We start from the raw sequence: 20,343 nt of genomic DNA, 5'->3' as shown, positions 1-20,343 counted from the left end.
AGAACATGGATCGTTTTGGCTCTAAGCCCACTTGTTTCTATGATGAAAGAGCAAGTTAAAATGTGAATATCTTTCCGTGGTTTTGTCTGCTCCGCGGACGCTATTGTTAAATTAGTTTCGGTTTGTTTCGAGTAGGGAGGATCGGCGGACACGTAAATCCCGCCCACTACATTTGATTGGGTAAAGCACGGCCTGCTTCCTGATCTGAAGGCACGCCCACTTGTAGGCCAGTGTGTACACGTTATGACAAACCTTCACGACAGATTCCAACGCAGAGCAGAATCTGTTCTTGAGAGATTACTGTCCCGCAATCTCAACATTCTGGTCCTCAATCTCCAAAGAGGTATTTTTAGATGCAAAATGTAAAAGAAACCAGGTCTATTTCTATTACCAAAATATGGAAACCTTTGCTTGACCACTTACCATCTGCTATGGTTGCCCTCAGTTAGAGATTGGAGTGACATGTCTGTTAACCGGTGTTGACTATAACAGTGAGCCATTGTTGTAGTAGCTATTAGAGGGAATGCATGATATGCCTATGTATTTGTCAGATGTTTTGATTAATGCAAAAATAACTAATAATCCTTTATTTAGTTTTAGTGTTTGTTGTTTATTGTTTTGTGTTTTTATTGTATTCATATTATTAATTTGTTCTTCTTTACTTTTTTGTTGTTGTATTATGTGTCTGTTTTTACTTTCCTAAATAACCCTAAATATATAAGTGTTCATGTAATAAAAAGGTACCCTTTAACTAAATGAATACTTAGGATTTTGTTGTGAAGGGAAAAATATGATACGTGCTGGGAAAAAAACGTTAATTTGGAATCCTGTTATTCTAGAAGTAGTAGTGATTGTAAAGATCTAGTACTGCACAACTGTCCCTGTCTGTCTTTAACCCATTAAGACCTGAGGCCATTCTTAAAAATGTTTTCTAAATCCTAACAGTTTTTTGAAAAAAATCCCCAAAAATGGTTTTCAAGATTTTTCAAAAATAGCAGATCTACAAGCTCATAGCGCGGCACTCGGTGCCGCGCTATGAGCTTGTATATCTGCTATTTTTTCAGGTCTTAATGGGTTAATACATTAGACATACCACATTGGCAACAGTGTATGCTCTATCTGTCAGTTTGTTTCTACTGCCTTTGCTGTTTTACAAACTTTGCAAAATGTAAATGGCTAAAGGGGTTTCTATGCACATTTGTTAAGCCGCTGTTTATTTTTTCTGTCAGCACTCCACAATAGATATCAAGGGAAAAGGAAACAAGGGAAGGAGCCATCTATGAGTGTGTGTGTGTGTGTGTGTGTGTGTGTGTGTGTGTGTGTGTGTGTGTGTGTGTGTGTGTGTGTGTGCGTGTGCGTGTGCGTGTGTGTGTGTGTGTGTAAGCAAAGCAAAGTTTGTTGTTTACCCAGGGTGTCGGACTAAGCACGAAGCTTGTTTCCAGCCGGACCCTGCATGGAAGCCTTGCTCAAGGGCTATTCAGCGGTGATTCATGATTGATGTGATGAATTGGGGAATCGAACTAGGGACCTTCCGGTATCAAGGCCGCCCCTCTAACCACTAGGCCACCGCTGCCAATGTCCGGAACCAATCTCGCAAACCGCTAGACAGTGGCAAAGCTTATACAGTACACACTGCCAGAAAGCCAAAGAAGTACCTCCACTCATTTTACGCATTACAGAGAATACAGTAAGAGGGGAGTGTTCTTGTATAGCAAATATTGACCGGTGACAATGAGTCAATATTAATTCAGCAGTAAGCCTATTCAGTCATTTTATGGACTTATGTTTCACTTATATAAGGCTAAAATATGACTCATTCATTCACTTTTGATATTGCAGATCAAATTCTATTTGATTAGAATATTCTAATCTTATTACAGACCCCAAAGCACTTGCCAAAAACTTGATGTTTTATCCCTAAATAATCTAAAAGCATAACTCATGGGATGTATTCATTGAAAGGAATTTACAGTACACCAACAACTGGAACAAGGATTAAGTGCATGAAAGTAGTGCACATTGTGAGATAGAATTACATTTATCGTCATAAAACAAGACCTTCACTTACTGTACTTGTTTTGATTGGTTGATTGAATACTTAATTAGTCAAAAAATGTAAACAGCACGGAGGTGCAGTACAGTCATAAAACAAGACCTTCACTTACTGTACTTGCTTCTAATCCCACTACCCCCTTCCAAGAGGCTTGCGTCATCCTTAAATACAAGTTTGTTCTTGAGTGTATATAATTATGTGTTAATAATTATATCTGCTTTTGATCTCATATTGACTGAATAAATTGGAAATACTTACTGAAAAATGTAGGAACAAAAAATAAAAAAGGTAGTGTAAGTAATATTTTCATATAATCAGGAGAGAGTAGGCTAGTGTTCCAGTTCCAATTTTGTCTGCTTCACTTCTTTATGTCATCACTTGCAATTTCAAGTGAGTTCTCGCTCCTAACTGGATGAAATTGGTATCCCGACCTGAAACTGCATTTTCTGTTTACTAAAGAAATGGAAAGACAGGGAGACTGGAGTTACTGCACAAACGCTATATAGCAATGAATTCTATCAGAATATACAGCTGTTCAGCACTTATTTTAACCCATTTAGACCTGAGGCCGATTCTAAAAACGCCTTCTAAATCCTGACCTACGTTTTCTGAAAAACTTCAAATATTTATTCAAAAATTACAACAAATGTATGTTGGTATATACTATACATGGCAACAACTACCCCAAAAGGGGTTCCCAGATTGAAAGGTATAGTAACGTATAGGGGTTCCTGGTTTAAATAGAATCAATCAACACACCTTTTAAGTGAAATAAATAAATCATAAATCCACCCCTCACTGTATTTATAACTGGCTTACCTTTAACCCTTAACATCTCCTGCATCTTTAAAACACTTAACAGACTAAAAAAAAAACTTTGAGAAAACTTTGACACACATCTGGGGATCGCAACATGGCTGCCAAACTAGCTCAAACTACTTGGCATAGCTGTCACTCCCTATGTCACAGCTTCCCTTTTTTTCATAGCTGGTTCTATCGATGCCAGCACCTGTTATCCGGTTTTCACTTAAGCCACACTGCTCCACTGGATCATAAACAAAGTGCTTTCAGAGAGTCTGAATACTGGTTTATTAAGCAAACAAAAGGTTTAAGCTAACAAAATAAATTGTCATTTGGGTGGCCGCAGACCCAGGAGAAATATGATGGCGGACCCATAATGCTCCCAGCATTAACTGTGAAATAGGATAGGTCTCTGGCTGTTCATGTGTGAGTCAAAGCTTCAATACCCCAGTGAATAGGCTACAATACTGTCAAAAAGAAGCTAAGGCACTCTTCAGAAATTAAAAAAGCTTTGATAAAAAGGCTTAGTTCTTCAATTAACAATTATAAAAAGAAACATATTGATGCACTAAGCCTTTTTATTAAAGGTTGTATTTATTTATTATTATTTACATTTATAACAGGGTTAGGTGAAATCCTGAGCTCTAAATGGCTGCATTAAAATGTCAATTTAGAGATGCAGAGAGAGGAGAGACTTCAAAATCATGTCCTCATGCTCACACAAGGAATATATCACCGCATTCTATGCAACATACAACATTTTTTGTTTCTACTCTATTCTATTTTTCTACCATTAAGTGCTGCGTGTCCAAAAATAAAAGCAAAACAATGTTTTGCATAGCACTGAACATTTGATCGCACTTAGCGGTGTGTATCTATTATTAAATGCTGAGGGTTATAACAAAAACATTTTCCTTAGAGCTGTGGCAGAGCAGTTGTGTGTAGCTCAATTTGTAGGCCATATGGCTCCAACACTCCCAAGGTTAGGGGTTTCATTCCCCGCATAGCACATTGGTGAGAGCATACCACTAACATTGGCAAGGTAAAGGGATAGCGTGCCGCCTTTAGTTCAATGGGTAGCATGAATATGACTGGTGGTATTGTTAGGCATTCAATCTGTCCATTTTAAAGAGAACACAAATCAAATCATGTAGGTCCGCGGGACCCACATGGGAACAGCATGGCCCCAATGTCTCATAATGTGACTAGAGTGTGACATATACAGCATGATGTATGGCTCCAACTTGGGCAAGGTTTCAGCCATGCAACCCCTTTGACTTCCATTATGAAATTAAAGTTAAATACTGTATTTAAAAAAAGTATTAAATAGGGCCTGGGCCGTAACGTGACGGTCCAGGCACCCTAGGCTGCAATGCCAACCTGACAGCGTGTCGCGGGTTCGACTCCCGTTCCCGACGACCTTTGCTGCGTGTCACCCCGCCCATCTCTCTCCCCATTTCCTGTCAGCCTACTCTCCCTATCAGTCTATGAATAAAGGCATAAAACCCCCCCCCCCCCCCCCCCAAAAAAGGTATAAAATATGATAAAAATGTATGTACTAAGTTATCCCACTGGCAGTGTGCACAAGAAATCTGGTGCTGATCGGTTTGCAAGATTAGCTCCGAACACACAGACAGACAGACACACACACACACACACACACACACACACACACACACACACACACACACACACTAACCCTAGAGAGCTAGCCTTCAGCAGAGCCACACCGCACAAACACAAAATGTCACATGGCTCTCATCTATCCACACGTACAGTAGGCCTGCAGCTGCCGTACCATTATGAGGACCTGTAGGTTCTCCTCGCTGATGCAGGTGAAGTTCAAGAGGAATTCGCGCTGCGCGTCCTGCAGGTGATTGTAGACCCCCTCCTCGGTGGGGAGCTCCAGGGTGCGGAACACCACCGCACCCATCACCAGGTACAGCAGCACACACGTTAGAAGGGTCAGAAGGGTGGAGCAGCGCATGTTTACGCCGGATCCAAATCCCCAAATGTCATCCAAATCCTCCTCCGATTGTTGCTGCTTCTTCTCCTCCCCACCACCGACGGGAGAGACAGGGAGCGACCAGCTGCTGCAACGAATACATCAGCAACCGTCAGTGACTTCATCAACACAACACAACTGTCCATGGGACCAGTGATGCTATGCTCATTTAAGAAGTGGTTGCTCTCTATTTTAATGACGTGACGCGCACGTCGCTTAACACCTACAGTACAGGTCACACAATGGACAATTGATATGCATATAGGCTAATTCCTATGTTAATGTACCTGGCGTGAGTCGGGAGCCTTTGTAAACTTTGATGAAGTGTGAATTTAAAGTAGTTTTAAATCTATGCGTGTGGCTGCGCGTCCCCCTGGCCAAATAAGTGGTTGCTCGGCGTGCAACCCCGTCCACTGAGCATTGCACCCCTGCATGGGACCCAATGGTCACTGACTCATTTACCAAAAAAAACGAAAAAAAATGAGGTTGCACCCATTGTCCGTCAGCCGACGCGACACAAAGCTGTTCAGTTTATCAGCAAAAACCTTGAAGTGAATCTCTGCATGTTTTTGTCAACCCCTCTCTGCTAGAAGACACTGAAGATGGGACATTATAAAATCGCAAAATTACAACGGGTTGGGAGTGTGATCTGAGTCTGCCACGGACATACACAATGAGTGGACAACAATATTACCAGAAACACATAAAGAACTAGCCGTGAATTACCATATAACAGGTCTGTAACTCTGAGAGTGTACAAATGGAACCAAATGGACCCTTACGGGTCCATTTGGTTCCATTTGTACACTCTCAGAGTTATGGCGGTCCTTGCAAATAAAACATTTGAGAACCACCAGTAGGACTCCTAATGTGTCATTTACTGTGTAGTGTCATAGTAAATCAGAGTCATACATATTCTGAAGAAAACCTGGAGACTTGACATTCAGTCTTATGATCAAAACAAGAACATTATAATGGTGTGTAAATCAAATATTTGCCACGGACAAGACCAAGTCTTTGCCACGGACACATTTGTCCGTGTACGGACATATTGATGACCCCTGATGTGTGTGTGTGTGTGTGTGTGAGCACAACGAATTGTGTGAGCACTGACCACATAGTCGCAACATCATAGTTCGGGATCTGTGTATAGGATAATTCCTTTAACAGGTCCGTTCATGAAAGTCCTTGCGGTCTTTCAATGTGAGCAATTAGGGGTTAAGAGTCTTGCTCAGGGACACATTTCATTTCATCGACACATTTGCTGGCCTGGCCTGGAATCGTACGTGGGGCAACCAGGGCCTCTGGCTCTCTAGGCGGGCTCACTAACCACTCAGCTATGGCCGCCCCTTAACATCACATCATCACATCACATGCAGTCTGATCTCCCCTGTCTATCCTCTGTCTCCGCGGCACTGTCTAAATAAACCATGTTCCACTGTGAGATGATGCTGCTGACAGTCAGAATGACCACCCGTGCAGCGTCGGATCACTCAGGAGTAGTCCAGCTGCTGCAACGGATACATCAGCGACCACACGGAGGCTTTGAGATCCCATTGTGTTTCGATGCCATATCTCTGCACCCACAGCCTTCTAAATGCAAGGGAGACATTAAATAGAGTCCCGCCGTGCTACAACGCTGACATACAGCGAATGCAACAATGATGTCTTAATGGCCTATGAAGCTTTGTAAAAGTCACATAAAAAACAAAGCCTTTCTACAGTATCATCACTCTGAAGGAATTTTCACAGGGATCTCGAATGCGCCCGTGACATGATTAGATATTCTATCCATTTCTTCTAAATCCTGTCCTCTTCTTTTGTCAAAATGAAAATTCTATTAGAGGAATGTATGTGAATCAATAGGCCTACATTAATAAAAGCATTATTACTTAAATAAGTAAAATAGATCTGACATGTCTAATAAGTTATGTGATCATGTGATTGCATACCTTGATTACTTTTGTAAACATTACTTCCTTATAGGCATTTCTGCTTCAAGCAAGAGCAGGGGTGTGGTTAGGGTTGTTGTTTCATGCAGTACAGGTCTCATCATGTAAGAATCAAACCGGGGAAGTTGCAATTATACGCTTGGTGCAGCTACTGGTGCAGCCCAAGAGCCACGGCAAAAATCCTGTTCATTTGAATGTAAAAAAGTACCCTTACAGGTACATTTTCAAACTCTTCAGGGTTAACTCAACAATGTTTCTGTATATCAGATCCACTCTTATAGCAGCCATTTGTAGATACCTGATAGTCTCCCCTTCGTCGACGAACCTTCGTCTTTTCCAGGCCTTCTTCCTCTCACGCCTGAGAATGGAATCCCTCGAGCTCAGGCTGCCGCGACGGCCGTCGCCCTCGCACTCTGACACTAGATAGGACGCAGAGCAACACGGAAATGCAATAAACTCTAGTTTCATGTTTACGTTGACATTGCTGACCCACTTGTCTGGGTATTGTCTGGGTATTGACTCCACCAACTACTAGAATTTGGAATCGACAGTCACATACATTATACAGGTGTTCATGTGTGGTGGAAACAAGGCGTTGCCTGAAGCTACTGTGGCTATGAATAGTATGTATTAATACATAATACAATGATGACATCGTTATCTGTTATCTGTTATCGTCTAGTGAGTCTAGTGAGTTACAGTACATTACTACAGTGACTTGCAAATTTAGACGTAATGAGCAAATATTTCAACAAATTACATGGACAATTAGTGCCTAACCAGTCAATGAAATCACATAGAATTACACAATTGTCCCTCCTCTCTTCCAGTTGATCAATGAAGTCAATAATGAATTAGCAATTAGGGATGGATGAAGGGTCCGTAATGACGTTAGTGCCACACTGAAAAAATACAGCCACTGGTTTCAATTTCTAGGACATTGTGTCTCTGTCTCTGTGATTTCAAGGCGCAGTGTTTAGAGGGGGTGTGAATATGGATTTGTACAGTACAAAGTAAGTCATAATAACGTACTTAAACACTTCAATCATGATTAATAACATTTCAACAGCAAGTGATATGTTTTAACTGTGTGTTTAAATGTACTAGTAACCCTTTACCATGGTTTAATTTACCTTAATCTGAATGGGATGCAATAATTACACGCACACACAGGGTGTGTCAATAATCACACACACACACACACACACACACACACACACACACACACACACACACACACACACACACACACACACACACACACACACACACACACACACACACACGTGTGTGCGCGCGCCTCTGCCTTCACAACCCCACTAACAAAGGCAGAATTGAATACACAACTAAAGAGGAAGCCCGAGTAACAGGAGAGCAATCTGTTATATCATTATGAACACAAAGTATTGTGATTAGGACTGCTGTTACACATGAACACCCTCTTACACTCTTTTATCTCGTCAGTGTGAAATCAGACACCCCAAGGTGCAAAAAGATCCTGCCATTGTATATCATTATTATAATGACCAGTTACACTATACTCTCGCCAGTACACCAAACATCAAGCCAACTCAACCCGAAGCATACAAGGGTCGGTGTGCTGGGGGGGGGGGCGGGTAATGTTTGTGTTGCAATTACACATTAATTACAACATATATAGCGTGGACCCCATGACATTAAATCCAATAAAGACATTCCCTTGCACACGCTTAACTAAATAAAATGTATAATGAAACATAGCAAACATGGACGACCCTAGGTTATGCTGGGAAGTGTCTCCCGGTAACTATTAGCCTGGGACACTACACAGCCCCCACCTGAAGGGATCTAGCTGTCCCCAGTAACCCACTCACCCAACACGAAGTCACGGGATGCTGAGGCGAGCACCTCCCGCGCTTCCGAAGGGCTCAGAGGGTCTGATGGCCCAGTGTGAGAGTTGTCCGGCGTGGAGGGGCTCTCTGTCTGCATCCGCTATTCTTCTCAGACGGGTCCATATAGTACCCATGCCCCTGAAGCAAAGGCCCATTTCTGCCACTGTTATTGGAGGGAGTGTGTGTGTGTGTGTGTGTGTGTGTGTGTGTGTGCCGGTTAGGACCCCTCTGGGTGGTGCAGCCATGAATCTCTTTAATTTAGACTGGAGGCAGCAAGGCACTATAGGAGCTGTAGGAGCTTGCATCCCCTCCTCTGGTGCTCGCAATCTACAACAGAGCAGGCTGTTGATAACACTGAGCATTAATATGCCTTACTGTCTTTATCAGGACCACAATGGAAAGTCCCCAGGACTTTTCTGTGTTATCCTTTTAGCCTTAATGTATGACTGTTGTCAGTGAGAACCGCTATATATCATCAGTGCCGGTACGGACAGCTGGGTGGTGACACTGGACCCAACTGGCTGGACACACTCTGGACGGTTGGCTGGGCTGGTAAGCACATAGCAGAGTAACTCAGCATGAAGCCCAAAATCCTTAGATCTCCCCCGGCCAAGGGGAGATCAGGGTTCAAATCTCAGGTGTTAGGTTGTTGTCGTGACCAGGATCAGGGTTCCTGGTGGGGGGAACAAAGTGGGGTGAATGTAGCAGAGTATCTCAGCCTGTAGCTAATATCTCCCCTGGCCAAGGGAGGATTTGTCTTAGGCTTAGCGGTAGATATTTGGTTTCCCACTCGAATCGCGGGTTTTACACACGCATGCTGTGCCCCGATGTGGAACGCTGACACATTATTGCCTCTCTTGCCCCGGAGACGCTGAAGGGCTATTGTCACTGTGCCCACATGGCGGCGGGACCCTCGGAATATCCTCATCGTTCGAGCAGATCCAATCCAATGATGCACTAATACTGGATGACAGCCAGTTGGAACTCATTGGCCTCACATCTGCGATCACTCGACTGTTACAGTCAGAATCTGAATCATGGCGGATGACACACACACAGCGGAGAGAGATGGTGCATTGTGGTCGTCAGGCAGGGTGCCTCGATGGACCGCGGGTAGAGGGAAGCTACCATGTTGATAAGGGCCTGGCACTCGGTGTCGTTCAGCTTGCAGTCCATTACAAACGCAGACAGACACACCCCAAGGCATCCAGCCGCTAACAGCCCAGGACACTACTTTATTATTTTATTATATGTACTGTCATTTCTTGTTTAACAATACTGTACATTGCTGAGCCAAGCAATCCATTAGGAGGTTTTCACCACTTCCAATCAAATGAAATCCTCCAGTGGCCAATATGTCTCCGCCCATCTCTGACTGGCTGTTCACTGTCTGGAACACAGAGAACAGCCAACCCAGTAGGAGGGTGTTAAATGTCCACTGCTCTGGAGACTTTCAGGATACAAGTACACATTGTTTGTGAGTACAGTAGACTTGTAACAATACTGTCACCAATACTGTAACACTGGCCCCAAAACTACTATCAAAATACTTTAAACAATACTTCGAACAGACATCATCCTTCTGCACTTTCAAACACTCAGCAAACAAACATACAGCACAACTTTGTTGGACCTTGAATCCTCCACTGTGGGGGTCACATCAAGCAAATTTGAATATAACATGTTCTTGTCAGTTTAGCTGTTTAGAATCTTTTTCAAACTTAAGCCATTTAGACCTGAGGCCGATTCCAAAAACGCCTTCTAAATCCTGACCTACATTTTCTGACAAACTTCAAATATTTATTTAAATGGGTTTATTTGTATGTTGCTATTTACTGTACATAGCAACAACAACCCCAAAAAGAGTTCCCATCTTGAAAGGTATAGTTACAAATAGGGGTTCCCGCCCTAAATGGGTTAAGCAAGAGTCAGGTGATACTGACACCGACACCACTCCAAAAAGATAGAGAAATGTGTGGATATTTCAATGAGGAGGAGATGCAGTTCATCCTTTGGACCAAGTGCTTCATCATTATTAGCTTCCTGCAAGCCAGAATTAAATCTACTTTTCTGTAGTACAGAAGTAGAACTTCTGTCCTTACAATCCCCGAGTCAGCAGTTCCATTGGCCGTGGCTTATACGCAGCCCAATAAACTGCCACACACTGACAGGAAAATATACTACTGTGTAGCTGTTTTAGGAGCTGTTTTGAATATCTGAACTCAGACCTTCTCACTACATTGCAGACACTGCATGGGGTTCCCCGGGTGGCTCAGCTATAGTTAGTGCCCGGACCACTTGCATCGTTGCATGCTTCTTGCGAATTGTGAGGATTAGAACAATTAAAACAATTCCAGCCACACTGTCACGGCTGGTAAAAAGTGCAGACACCAACATGTGACATAGTGCCGTATAGAGTTAGGTTCAGTTGCCATGTACACATGCATGTCCTAGATACTTGTCTTGTTGTTGTATAAACACAGACACAGTAGGCCTGCAGTCTATACATACTACAAAGAAAGATTTGAGATATTAAATATAAACTATTTATAACGGTAAATGAAATATAAATAGACAAACCAAACATTTTGTGGATATGTTGTGTCACTTTTCATTTCGCGCTACATTACATCTTGGGGAGAGCAGGTGCGCTTGGCGCAGGGGCACAGTCTGGTCAGTGGCTTTTTAGCAAGTTAGAAAGCAGCTATGCTGTGTTCACAAATGGCGAGTTGGGGAGCTCCGCAGCTGGGGTGGGAGGAGCAGTAGGCCCACTGCAGCAAAAACTGACATTTTCATTTAATTTAGGATTCTCACAGTACTGCATGATTAATAATTGATGTCCATGTGGGTGCTGTGCGGGTGTGTCTATAAAATATACATTTTCAAACAAAATATTTCCTCCGATTTAGGCGCATCTCTAGTCTGTGCAGTGCAGATAGCAGTTAGCCGGGGCAGCTAACGTTAGTACCCCTTTCCAAGTTTCACAATGACATGATAGTCGTTTTAACTATCTTTTAATTTTGTTTTAATACTATGGAGTTAGCTATACTGTGATAGGCTATATGTTGCCGTTTTTAATAGTGCAATTTGGTTTAGGCTACTTTATCAAACAGTTCTTAGACCTTTTGTGACATCCCTTTCCTGGTCTTAAGTAAGTAAGCCTTACCGAAACATGTGGCCCATAGGACAGGTGCCTATCTCCTGTTTCCTTAGCATGAGGCAACTTGATGTACAAGTACACCCCCTGGACATGACACTAGTATGTTGCAGAGACCCCCAATCCAACCCTAGATGCTGAGTGCCATTTTCTATAGTCTTTTTGGGTATGACCCGGCCGGGGATCGAACCCTAACCTCCCAGTCTCAGGGGGGACACTCTTTCCTGGTCATGACACAGATGTTGCAGATGTTTTTTCGGCTTTTATGCCTTTATTGATAGGACAGTGGGCTGACAGGAAATAGGGAGAGAGATGGGGAGTGACATGCAGCAAAGGCCGTCGGGATCGGGAGTCGAACCCACGACACGCTATCAGGCTGGATTTCCAGCCTAGGTGCCCAGACGGTTACGCCAACCGTCCGGGCCGTAAGAATATTTTTGCCACTATTTTTCAGTGAGTAACTCTAAAATTGTGGCTTTCATATTTGAGATTGAGTAAAATAAACGCCACCAACAGTTCACAGACGGATACAAAGTTATTAAGTTAAACTTTTTGTCATAATTGACCAAGCAGGTGTTTAGAAATAATGGAGTAAAAGACAAAAGGGTGCACAATTGACTCTGGTCTCCCGTGTGTCGATACAAAGTGTCCTCAGCACTTACAGGTACAGGTACAAATGTGACACGTCCTATGCATTACATTCGGATGGTGTGTTTTTTTCAGATGTACAATATATCAAGTCTGTTTCTTGTGACAGTTCTCTACAGTATACAATACTGGCACTATAAGAATCGTATGAGCCAAGTTGTATTTTTTTTCCATTCAATTTCATACAATACAATCTACAATCTATAAGTTTCACATATTATGGCCAAACCTGAAGGTAAGAAACAATACACATGCATACTAATTAAACCTTATGTGTACATGTGCAATTGTATGCATTTCAATAAAATCAGCTAAAACACTATATCTACTACTATATAACACCTACCTTAAGCAGCAGCAATACAGTAAGGAGTTCATGTTCACACACACACACACACACACACACACACACACACACACACACACACACACACACACACACACACACACACACACACACACACACACACACACACACACACACACACACACACACACACACACACACGCACGCCCGCACACACACTGTTTGCCATAAAACTGTAATAAGGTTCACAGCCAGTGCCAACGCACTGCTGCAACCAAGCTGCTCTCTAGACACATGTTACAGCCACAGAGATAAGGTCTATAGTAGCAGCCAGCCCAGCCCACTGTTCACTTACCTCAAAATGAGCGATCATAAGAATCCAGCGTATCGGACGCTAAATGCTGTTTCATAGATTCATACAGGCACAGAGGAGACTAAAAGCACAACTGTCTGAGTGTGTGGGGGGGGGGCTGTTGCTGAGTGGGCAAGGAGGAAGAATTACTCCATCAAACTGACTGTGTACAAGAGGGTGAGTCAAAGAGAAAATGAGAGATAGGGATAAAGAGAGAAAGAGGGGAGGGTTGAGGGAGAGAGAAAGAGAGGGGAAAAGGGGGAGAAAAACAGAGTGAGTGTGTGAGAGAGAGAAAAAGAGAGAGGGAGGGAGAGCAAGAGAGAGAAGGGGAGAGTGGGAAGATATAGAGAGAGGAGAGTAAGAGAGAGAGAGGGGGAGAGAGAGGGAGAGGGGTGAGAGGAGTGCGAGAGGGAGCAAGAGAGAGAAAGAGTGACAGAAATGTAGGGACATATGAAACAGCAGCAGCAATGAAAGGAGAGGCCAGTCAGTTGTGGTAACAGCTAGAGGGAGCCAAAACTGATCTGAAAACAGTGATTTTGTTTATTAATTCATGATTTTTTTTCTGGGATAACCGTTGATTACATGACTATCTTTTTCTTGTGTTTAGGAGGCTAAAGAAATTATCTACAATAGAGTACAATGCTTGCATATTCAAAAATGTACTTAAATTATAATTCAGATTTCAATAAGGCTTTTTTATTCAAGGCTAATCTGTCTGCCTGTCCCTCATCAGACTATACATCAGGGATCAGGCACTGTGGGAATAAGCAGAAAAGCTTGGCCAAATGCTACGTAATGTATGTAGATAAGGTGCAGCAAATCCTACATTTATACTGTCTGCAATTTCAACACAGTATTCTCCTCTACATGATACCTTGAAATGGATTTAAACTCACTGAATGTCTTGAGACATACTACAGTGGCGCCTAAATCTCTGCATCCAAATGTTTGTGCGGCTATCAATCTGGAGCGTGCCAGGTTTATGGATCTATTTTAGAGTTTATGCCAGGTCTGCTGACTACTGAGGTAACTGCTCAGTTTGCAAGCAGTGGCCAGCTCAGCCAGCATTTCCCCCAATTTACACTTTTCCTCGTCACACGGCAGTGTGACAGAACTGCTGCTGCTTTCTTTCTTTTTCACTGCATGTGCATGTGTGTGTTTTTGCATGTGTGTGTGTGTGTGTGTGTGCAGACGGATTGTGTATGTCACACATGTAGGGGTGTGATTAGGTTACGAGTAATCCAATACATATAAATGCAAGTGCAAATTCCTTTCTCATTAGACTCACAAGCCAGTCTTTAAACTCTTTGCTCAACTAGAGACTAGTGACAATCAAACAGCTTTTGTTTCTAAAACTGGGTGGAAACAATTACAGTAAAAAAAGAAATCAACAACTGCATTGCAGAACCAATCCAACGCCTTCAGGGCGGTTCTTCATACTGAGGTGGAAGATTTGTTAGCAGTCGTTCCTGCCACTGTTCTAGCAACTACATTGAAATGAGACGTATCGGTAGGTGGAGATCTCCGATCGTCTGCCAACGCAAGACTACTTTCTTATAACTATCAGCCATGTTGGGAGGGTTACTTTCCAAAAATGTAATAATTCTGTTCAAGGCTTGTGATTGCCCCCTTTTAAAATGTAATCGTCTAAATTACTCAGTTATGCAATTTGATTCATATTACTTTATATCATTGTTCAACCAATATCTTTTGAATTTAATCTAACAGACAACAGAGTTTGAATGGTATCATCATCTGTTAACCTGATTGGCAATTCTTTCACAATGTGCAAAATGTGTGCAACCATGGCATGAACCAACGAAGGTTACGTAGGTAACAACAGTTATGTGACCCGATTGGATCACTCCAATGGAATCACTCCATGGCAGAGGGACACATTCGAGGTAAAGATTTTCTGATGCACTGTTGCATGGCTTGGCCGCCCCCATAACACACAGACACACCTGCTGGGAAAAGTTTTAAGGTGCTGAAACCCCATGACAGGATTGGAGTGATCGAATCGGGTCACATACCGTAACCGTGGTTATCAACTGTACGTAACCTTCGTTATGTCTCCCCCCTTTGGATCATTCCAATGTGGGGATAGCAATACCCGTTTCACCTGGTGCTTGAGGTAAGAACCAGCAACATTTAAGCAACCAAGTCAGAGTTGAACGTCTAAAACCGACCCAGAGTGCAATGCCAAAAAAATCTGCCCAGAACTGCCTGCAGATCTCAATGGCATGGCATCCTTGCCTCAGGCAATCAAGGGCAGTGTAGCGTGCTGGCTTAATCCACAGGCTCAAGTTCAAGAATTCACTGTGCAAAAATATTTGAACTGTCTAAAGTGAAACAGACAACAGACTCTTAAATTGTCACATAATGTGTACAACAACACCAACACAAGGCTAGCAGGTTGAGAAAACACAGTCAAATCGAGTGAAAATTAAACAAGCAGAAATGATCTAAGCAGAAATAAGTAAATTATTACTTCACCTTAGTCCACAGACTAAGCTGTTGTTCAAGAATTCATTCTGGAAAAATGTTCACACCATCTAAAGTGGAACTGACTGCAGGCTGCTCTTATAAGGACTCACAGAGGGTGTGTCTTACCCGTTGGGCAATAGAGAGCGTGGGAGGAGAGAAAGAACAATACGCCAGAACCTGGGTTGATTGCTCTCTCTATCCAAATGACGCGGAGGATGAAAAGACAACGTTATAACTCAGAGGCACGAGAGCTTCTGGGAACTCGGATTACATAAGGCTAGCAGATAAAAAACTGTAAAACCATAGTAAAAATCAAGCAGGCAAGAATTACCTAAGCAAAACAAAGTAAATGATCACCTAAGTCCACGGACAGGAGTTCAAGAATTCACAAAATGTTCGCCCTGCGTTAAGTGGAGGCGCATTCACCTGATAAAATCCAGCAAGGGTGCAGGATGAGGCTCAACTGGCTGCGACACACGCCTCAGAGAGCAGCAGAACACCCTGCAGAAGATACCTTGATGTGGCTATTCCCCCGGTAGAGCGCATAACAACTCTGACTGGCTCAGGCTCACCAGCCAAATGATATGCTGTTTGGATAGTGTCCACTATCCAATCGGATAGCCTCTGCTTTGACAGAACTGAACCAAGGACCTGTTCCCCATAGCACTCAAAGAGCTGGTCAGTTTTGTTTAATGACCACGTGAATTACAAAAGCCTCCGGAGCCCTCACAGAGCTGGAGAGTAAGCAGATAAACATATCCCTCATGCAGGACCTTTGGCAAGAAAGAAGGATTGGGTCAAAGAACCACACTCCTCCGGTCAGCCTCCATCTGGCAGCACTCAGGGCTGACCAAAAGTGCATGCAACTCACCAACCCCCTTGGTGGAAGTGACCACCAGCAAAAAGGCTACTGCACATTCATAGAAAGAAGCTGACTCAAGCGGGTCAAATGGAAGCTTAGTAAGAGTAGACAATACAATGATGTATTGTCCAGGTCCCTATGTACTGCCTTCCTGGCTCTGACTGGACACAGATGCCGGGCAACCTTCATAAAGCTAGAGAATGGACCCTCTGGAAGCTGGCCATGACCCACAGAAACAACTGCCAGATTGACTTTCAAAGCGGAGGGAGATAATCCATCATCAAGATGAGATGTAAGAATTGCAATATGGCCTACACATTGCAGGATTATGGGTCTAGGCATCACTCTTCACAATAAGAACTGAATGCTCCCCTTTTTGGAGGCCTAGCTCTGACAATTGGCATCACTCAGAGGCGAAGCCGACAGGTTGAGCCATTGTTGTTCGGGTGCTATGTATATACTATATAATAAGCATCAGGGGCAACTGCCATGGAGACCCTAAGGAGAGACAGCAGAAGTGGGTGCCTTGACCAAAGCGGGGCAATCAAAATCAAATGGTGCCCTGCTAGCATAGGGATCATGCCACATCGACAATAACCTCAGGTACGGCATTGATACCTGGCATAAGGCAATGATGCCTGTATCACCTCAGGTGAAGTCTGTGGGAGTTGAACCACCTTTGGAGAGGTCTGAGACAGAGCAAGCTTATAGGGCGAACCAATAGTTAACAGACGCTGGCACTCCTGGGGCTGACCTCGCTTAAAGTGACTCAGGAATGAGAGGATGGCCTCCACCCTTACCCACAGTACGGACACCCTTATCAAAAGGGAATCTCTAGTGACATCCCTATGAATGGCAGCTGACTCTTCTCATGGTTCAACACACCAACCTCAAGTGCACAAACCAAGTTATCCATATAGTTCAATATTGTCAGATTGTCGCCTGCTAGGGGTGCAAGCACTGCCACCATGCACTTTGTGAATGTCCATGGTACCAGTGAGAGCCCGAAGGGGAGAACCTTTTTCAAAGATGAACCGGACTTCCCACAGCTTGGATGGATGATGGATGGGAAATTGGAAATATGCATCCTTTGAATCGATTGCTGTGAACCAGAGACCTTCTAACATGGCAAGAACCTGTGCTAGGGAAAGCATAATGGAACTTTATCTGCCTAACCCCTCGCAGATCGAGAATGGAGTGAAACCCACCCCCCTTCTTGGGAATGACAAAATAAGTTGAGTAGAACCCACCTGGTCATTCCAGCAGTTCTAGCTTCCTGGTGGTGTTCTTGTCCAAAAACACTGATATCTGCTTCCACAGAAGCACTTCCCTCTTCAGGGGGTTGGTCACCAAAGTAGTTCAGAGGCGGTCAGCTTTGGCACTGGAGTCTGTACCCCAGTAGCATGGGCCCTCTGGGCCTGCTGGCCTGGGAGAAGTGGCAAGTCCATCTAACCCGACTGCTGTGGCCTGCCCCTCTTCGGAGCGGTGCATCAGGCCAAAAACTTCCTCTACATCCGCAGCGGTCCCCCTCCACTGCGACCTGGGGCAGTAACTGAAGTCTGACAAGACCATGTCATAGTGTCCATGGTGGGGTTTTCACAGAGGTCATGTGAATCCAGCTCTGCCACGGCCCAAGGCCCCAAATCTGGAGTAAAGTGGAAGCGGCCTCTGCTCTAGTTCCCAGCCTTCCACCATGGCCTCCCTGAAGGCGCCAAATAAGGGAACCACTGGCAGACTGCCCTAACCTGCCTAATGTCTGGCATGACCACAATCCTCTCCAATAAAAAATATTGGACAAGCTCTACCCTGCTACACTGCTGTCCAGGGGCTGTGCTCATACAGTACATCACTTTCAATTAGGCTATGTGCAGAATTTGGGCTTTTCATGAATGAGAAAGGGAAGCCAGTGGCAGAGGTGACCCAGGGAGTCTACATGCGTTTGCATATTTGGGGGATATAACAGAGCACTTAAATTTGCTTAGAAGTGGTGTGATTTTTTATTTCTCCTTTAGAATAAGTGTTAAATAGCTTTATATTCCCATGGTAATTAGAGTGTTTGTTCAGTAACAGAGAGTAAACCGAAAATATATTATCAGGCCGGATAGTTACCAATTTCACCCAATCAGGAAAGAGAACTCATACAGGATACAGGATACAGGAATTCGAAGTGATTGAAGCGTCTCTCTGCATTCTATGTATGTTATTACATTGCTTATTGTCACTCGTCTGCTAAATGCCTAAATTGTAAATTGTGATGAAACAAATAAATGAGCAGAAAGATTTTAAACTGGAACACAAGCTTATAAATGATTTTTGTGAGGTTCTCTTTCCTGATTGGATACATTTGTAACCTACCTGAAAATGTATTTTCTATTTACTAAAGAGCTGGAGTGACGGGGAGACCACTGTTACTGAGCAAACACTCTATAGCAATGATTACGGATTATTGCTATGGGAACGGTTACCTCATGGCTAATTATGTTGCTGGTTGACTAATAACCTTAGATAGCCTCTGGTAACCATGTGTGGAGGCCTAACACACTTAGAATACGTCATAAATAATCCAGGTCAAGAAGATATTTAATAATTTTATAGGTGTTACCAATGGTTTGTATTAAACATAAATTACAGACAACAATTACAGAGTAAGTATTTTAGTCAGTTCAGATTTTGTGAGATACTGTAGTAAACATAGGGTAAACAACAAATAAACATAAATATGTGTCTGTAGAGCCTACAGTCTACATACGAGGTACTGTATATAGATCAACATATGGTAACACTGTGTGGTTTCCAATCCTTAAAGAATGTCCATTTATCCAAGAGGAGCACGTTTTTTGACGAATGTGAGTGGTTGAATCTCAGCGGCACGTTTTCTATACTCGTGTATATTCCCTTGAGCAGAAAAACTTCACAGGAGGACTTCGATGTAAAAAGAATCACAAAAAGATTTATTCCAAAAAAATGTGTTCCCTGGTTACAGAAGTGATCTAAAAGCAAGTCTTTAAACTCAAAAATATACTATGGTCCAAAAACTGCTCTGACCTTGTCGTGAGCATCAACTGACTCTAAACAGCCCTGCGCACACAGCTGATAGTATTCTTAATCAGCACTGCCCTGGGCAACCTCAGGTGTTAGCAATTGTCAATTAAATTCTCAGTTACACAACCTGAGCTCTCTTCTTAAAGCTACAGTGACAGCATTGTTTTTAACCTAAAGAACATCATCATGAATTAAACAAATTGTTAACTTATTTAAACCTTTTTAACTTAGCTTATTTAACAATCATGTACTTCGATATACATGAACTGTTTCGACAAAAACACAAATAAGCAGTTATTCATAAAATAAACACAACATTCAAACTTGGCTCCCACACACTGCATGGTAACACATCCACCCATGACAAACTTTAAATGAAACTTGGATAAAAACCTTAGTTTACCATCTTTGACACGTCATAATGTTCGCTGTGAAAAGGGTCCATTAAGTACAGTATTAGAGTATTAGGGTATGGTCACACATGCAGGGGAATGACCATTGCCTGCCAATGGAAATCAATTTCCCGGTTTGTAGATGGTTTGAGTGTATGTGGTTGTTGGTCATACTGAGTGAAGGCCAAGAGCACTACAGCCAATGACAGCCAAGGTCAAGTGGGGTTAACCACTCACAGTTCTTTGTTATTGGTTGATAATAGGGCTGGGCAATATATCAATATTATATCAATGTCATGATATGATATGGGACTATAGATACCGTCTGGGATTTTGGATATCAAAAATTGCCGATCTACAAGCTCACAACGGGCGCATTGTTGTTGCCATTGCGTCTAATTCATTAAAAATAAC

At 43.0% G+C, this 20,343-nt stretch overlaps 1 protein-coding gene across 2 annotated transcripts in view; it reads right to left on the bottom strand.

The window, feature by feature from the left end:
* Positions 1–13,247, bottom strand: part of kcnk4b (potassium channel, subfamily K, member 4b) — an 18,321-nt gene extending 5,074 nt beyond the window's left edge. Inside the window, exons 1-3 of one of the 2 annotated variants that reach the window (XM_084075187.1) lie at positions 13,150–13,247; positions 7,110–7,230; positions 4,653–4,947 (exon numbers count right to left, since the gene is read on the bottom strand). In XM_084075187.1, the coding sequence (XP_083931313.1) occupies positions 4,653–4,841 (189 nt within the window). In that variant the 5' untranslated portion in view covers positions 4,842–4,947; positions 7,110–7,230; positions 13,150–13,247. Of the gene's footprint in view, positions 1–4,652; positions 4,948–7,109; positions 7,231–12,833; positions 12,873–13,149 lie in introns of those variants that run through there. The other variant, XM_084075188.1, reaches the window with a different exon arrangement.
* Positions 13,248–20,343: the final 7,096 nt, after the last annotated feature.

The sequence above is a fragment of the Gymnoscopelus microlampas genome, assembly GCF_963454915.1.
Source record: "Gymnoscopelus microlampas genome assembly, chromosome: 12".
NCBI classification, from domain to species: domain Eukaryota; kingdom Metazoa; phylum Chordata; class Actinopteri; order Myctophiformes; family Myctophidae; genus Gymnoscopelus; species Gymnoscopelus microlampas.
Note: the sequence above shows the minus strand (reverse complement) of the source record. Positions and strands in the feature narration are given on the sequence as shown.